The sequence below is a fragment of the Mastomys coucha genome, unplaced genomic scaffold (assembly GCF_008632895.1).
Source record: "Mastomys coucha isolate ucsf_1 unplaced genomic scaffold, UCSF_Mcou_1 pScaffold8, whole genome shotgun sequence".
Taxonomy (NCBI): Eukaryota; Metazoa; Chordata; class Mammalia; order Rodentia; family Muridae; genus Mastomys; species Mastomys coucha.
This window is the reverse complement of record NW_022196914.1, coordinates 55,518,955-55,524,046: the sequence shown is the minus strand read 5'-3', so window position 1 is coordinate 55,524,046 and position 5,092 is coordinate 55,518,955. Positions and strand designations below refer to the sequence as shown.

General features: G+C 48.7%; 1 protein-coding gene across 11 annotated transcripts in view; it reads left to right on the top strand.

The window, feature by feature from the left end:
• Nucleotides 1-5,092, top strand: part of Pde8b (phosphodiesterase 8B) — a 248,075-nt gene that overhangs the window by 219,496 nt on the left and 23,487 nt on the right. For all 11 annotated transcript variants that reach the window (XM_031360580.1, XM_031360581.1, XM_031360583.1 and 8 more), the window contains 2 exons: nucleotides 1,725-1,801; nucleotides 3,068-3,232. In XM_031360580.1, the coding sequence (XP_031216440.1) occupies nucleotides 1,725-1,801; nucleotides 3,068-3,232 (242 nt within the window). The remainder of the gene's footprint in view (nucleotides 1-1,724; nucleotides 1,802-3,067; nucleotides 3,233-5,092) is intronic.

Below are 5,092 nucleotides of genomic sequence, written 5' to 3'. Positions count from 1 at the left end.
TGAGGCAAGGGCAGAGGCTGGGGCAGGGGCTGGGGAGAAATTGGGGCAGGAGTTGGGACAAGGGCTCGTGCATGGGCTAGGGCAGGGGTTGAGGCAGAGGCTGGGACAAAGAGGAGCAGGGAGGAGCAGGGGCTGGGGCTTGGGCTGGGGTTCAGGCTGGGGTTCAGGCTGGGGCTTCTGTGGCTACAGAGAAGTTTCACCATGAGCTGTGCAGATGTGAGTGCTTGCTTGTGTACAGAAAGACCAGAGGGTCTGAACCCAAATCCGCAGGTGCCCTCTTGTGAGAAACAGAGGAATGTCGAAAAGAGAAAATGTGAGATTATCCCATGAACCAAGAAGGAAAGAGAATGGGGTGAAGGAGGGCTGCAGAGATTCACACTGGAGAGCAGAGAGAAAGCTGATACATTTTACTCATGTATTTGGGGTTAGTTCTCCTCCCTGCCCGTGTGTGTGTGTGTGTGTGTGTGTGTGTGTGTGTGTGTGTGTGTGCGCGCGCGCCGCGCGCGCACATGTGCATGCCTGTGTGTGATTTCTGGTTTTCCTGTGGTGGTGAGGATGACACCCAGGATGACATTAAGGCAAGCACTGAGCCACGGAACCACACTCTGACCCAATTTTTTTTTTTTGTTTGTTTGTTTGTTATCTGGCAAGTGGAAAGGCTGAGGGGAGAGTCGGTGCCTATGTGGGAGGGGGACCTAGAGAAGAAATGGGAAGGCAGAGTGGAGGACATGACAGGCTTTCCGGTCCTTTCAGTCAGGACAGAAAGACTGAGAACCAGAGAAGTGGCTTAAAGAGAAAAGAGCACAGAGCCCAGAGACGAAACAGAGGATTTTCAGAGCAGGGCAGCCTGGCACATGGTGTGTAAGGGACAGGGAGCAAGGATCCCGAGAGAGGCTGAGGCCACAATGGAGAGGATGCTAGATAGAGTACCTGAGCCAGCTGGCCTGGTGCTTGGAGCAGCTCTGTGGTCCCATACAGGCAGGGTGGGAATTGGGGAGCCCAGCAGAGGCAGGCAATGACTGAAGCCCCAGTTCTAGAGCCCTACTGAGGGTGACTGGGTAAAGTCCTCCCATCTTGAAACAGGTCTGACCTCTAGGGTGCCCACAGGGAAGGTTGGGAATGTTGATGAAGACAGGCCTTCAAAGGAAGGCTTCTACCATGTGAATCTTAAACCACATCTTAGAGTCACCTACTCAAAAAAAAAAAAAAAAAAGGTCATTTTAAAATGAGTTTGTCCCAGTTAGAGCTGGAACTATCGGGTCCTGAGCATCCTGAACCTAATGGCTGAGGAAGAAGCAAGGCAGACCCAGCTCACTAGACATACTGAGACACTTAACCTCCTGTCCTGTCATGAGGCAGGTACACATTCATGTATCCTGTGGCTCTGGGAGGAAAGAGCAGGGGTATCTGAAAGGGCCTCAGTGACCTATAGGAAAGGGAGTCCTGTGACGTCACTGGGCTGCGGGGATGAGGTATCAGGATCTACCAGCCTTCATCGACTTCCTCTGTGGAGTGGGGCCTGCCAAGCCCTCTGCACAGGGCAACTTTCATGCTTGTGGGACTGAGTGGTTAGCTCTGGGGAGACATGAGATGGTCAGACTGACGGAGTTGTAGGGAAGGAGGCCCTAGAAGAACAAGGCCTCTTCTATGAGGGGACTTCTCAACTGTATTTAGCCTACACTGGGCCACTAGCACCAGATAAGACTGTTTTGCCTTCTCTCTAGCGCCAAGCCTACAGAATCGCCGCTACCCCTCCATGGCAAGGATCCACTCCATGACCATTGAGGCCCCCATCACAAAGGTGAGTGACAGCTGCGACCTCCACTGTGGGCTCAGTGTCAGATTGACCTAGAGCTGTAGTCTACGGATAGCAGAGTTAAGGCCTAGTGGGGAATGCAGATATTAAGCAAACTCATAATAAACAAACACATCATTGCACAATGCAACCAATGCAGTGAAGGCAGCCATGCAAAAACTCTGTGAGAGAATGAGAAAGGGGTTAGAGGCAGGCTCGGTGAGAGGATAGTCAGGAAAGCTTTCTCTATAGAGGAAGTCATGTTAGAAGCCAAACTTAAGCTGAGAATCACATTGGTCAGAGAGAGACTTCCGGGACAGGAGCAGCAAAGACCAGCATAGAGATTTCTCACCAAACTGAGACAAAGCCAGGGAGGCTGGGGTGTGGCCCACAGAGGTGGGATGATTATGGTGGGGCTATGTTGGCTCAATTCATTTTGGCCACTTGGACCAGAAATAAGGTGATTTGTGTCTTATGTGTGGCAAAAAAATAAAAAAAATTGAAGGAGGTTAGATAGACGTGGCCTGGTCAAGTCCAGATGTCCCTGTAAAGAGTTCAGCCACCATGGTATGGGTAGGAGGTGGCATGAGTGTAAGAGAGGAGGCCACTTGGGGGCTTTTCTGGAATTCCAGGCAGGAAATGGTAGTAGCAGATTGACTCGCATCTAGGGAACTACGATAGAGGTGGAGAGAAGGAATGATCAAAAAATGTCTAGGGGAAGAATCATTTGGACCTAGTGAGTTGCAGGGTGACAAGCAGAGCAGGCTTTGAGTAGAAGAGCCCTTGTCTTCAGGCCTGGGGAGAAGAGCTCGTCTTTGGAGTTGTTACTCTTTGCTTGCTTTGTGGACTAAGTCCAGGGGTCGATCCTAGGCACATAGGATGCTGTAGTAGGTGAGTCAGGAAGGCTTTGAGAAGTCTCCAAGTCAGGGGTCTAGAAGGTAAACTTGGAAGTCTCATAATGGATTGTGTGTGTTCAGAGCCATGGAAATGAGAGTCATTTCTGGAACGACCATATAGTGAGAAGGACCCAAATCTGTCTCCAAGGAACTCCAACCCATGAAAGAGAGATTAGGGAAGGCCGTCAGCAAGGGATCCTGGGAATCAGAGTCCTCAGATGGGATGCCATGGGACTATGTGGGCATGCTTCAGAGAAAGGGTCTCTTCTCTTAGTGGTGTGTGGTCACTGGATTCTTCTGAATATATCTGACTTCCGAGAGGTAAATAGTAGCTTAATGTCTTCTAGTTTATTCTTTCTCTTCATTGCCTTCTTAGGTTATAAATATAATCAATGCAGCTCAAGAAAACAGCCCAGTTACAGTAGCAGAAGCCTTGGACAGAGTTCTAGAAATTTTACGGACCACAGAACTGTACTCCCCTCAGCTGGGAACCAAAGATGAAGATCCTCACACCAGTGATCTTGTTGGAGGCCTGATGACTGTAAGTGATAAGAAAACCCAGGAATTCGGGGTGTTGGCTATATACCTGCTAGAATCCTCACAGTGCATTGTGGCCTTGGGCAGCAGAAGCATGTGATGTATAAATGGGCATCAGCTCAAGCAAGTAGCTGGAGGCAGCTATGTTCACTTCTTTATGGTCATATCTAAGGTGCTTATCTTTCCACTGCCTGACTAACCAAAGAAAGAATCTTGAGAAGTCCTGTTATAGGAGGAAACTGGCAGGCGACAGAGGGCTAAACATCCAGAGAGGGCTGTGTTGGTTCCTGCTCCTGGTTCTTCTCTGTGTGAATTAGAGGGTGGGGTTGGAGGTTGTAGTCACATTTCCTTGGGTATCACTGGACCCATTCAGTTAGCCCTCCTAATCTGTGGGTTCTGTTTCTTATGAACTCAACCAGCAGAATGAGAGAGAGAGAGAGAGAGAGAGCACAAATGAGAGAGGGGGCAAAGAGGGTACACTTTCACTGGGTATGACACACACACATACTTATGATCTCAGCACTCCAGGAAACTGAGGCAGAAGGACTGCAGGTTTGAAGCCAACCTAAGCTGCATAGTAAACCTCTGAAAATTCGGAATGAAGGAAGAATAGAAGGGATGGAGGGAGAGATAAGAGGGAGGGGGGAGGAGAGGTAGAGGGAGGGAGCTAGGGAGAGAAAGAAGGAGGGAGGAAAAAAGGGGAAGAGATGGAAGAAGGAAGGGAGGGTGCATTTGATGGAAGCTTGTATAACATGTCCATGCATTTGCACTGTTGAATACTATAAACAGTCCCAAAATGTTACACAGAAGGGTGTACATTTATTATTTGCAACTATGGTGCCATCTTGAAGAAGACATTTAAACTCCCTTGGGTTTACTAGGACAGATGATTCTGTAGCTAGAACCCCATGAGAACTCCAAGGAATGACTGTAATGAAAGAGTGTGCTCCTAGATGATAGTTGTTTCCAAACTCCTACTGACAGAGAAGTTCACAGGCAGGGTCTATGTCTAATTATACAAAAGTAGAGTAGAGCCATTTGGGCTCAAAGCAGGGGAATTTGAGGACTGTGCCTGGCAGTAATTGAAGACATACTAGGTTATGGGCCTGAGGCCAATGCCTAAGGTCCACTGGACTCTATGGTGCTGTGCTCTTTGGGGCTTTGAATATCACCATCAGCAAGTGAGGCAGCAAACTTTAGCTTTTTGTCATGCTTCTCCTCAGAGGGTGAGCTGGGAGGATTCTCTAGTGACAAAACATGACCCTGTGTTATCCTGGTCTCTGCAGATGTCTTCTTTCTTGCCAGCCTCCAAAGGCTGAGCTGACTGGCTGTGCAACCCATTCTCACCACTGCTTTGAGCAGCCTCTGCTGTTCCTGACCCATGGACTGGCACTAGCTAGCCTGTTCCAATGCAGAATTAGCCTCAGTTTCTGGAGAGATGATAAGGGGCAGTCCCTTCAGGGTCACAACCAAGGGACTCTGAGTCCCAGAACAAACTTCCACCTCCACCTACCCCCACCTCATCCGCAATGTATCATCTTGGGCTTCTGGGTCCAGAGATGCCGGGAGGCACCAGTGTGGGGCTCTGCCTCATTTGGAGGTGCCTTGGGGAGTAAGTTAAAACAAGAAATGTACATCTGCTGCAGAGGCAGGATAGCTTTGGCTGAAGTCACTTACCCGCTCATCTGTTCCTGAAGATTAAGATCTTTGCATAAAGATCCAAGGTGTGATTTCAAGAGAGTCCTTCATTAATTAATACTACTTTAAACATTAGCACTTCTTTTCTGGGGATAAGCAACTCTAAGTGACTTTTTTTTTTTTATTTACATGTAAATTTCTCCATTCCCAGTTTCCCCTCCAAAAA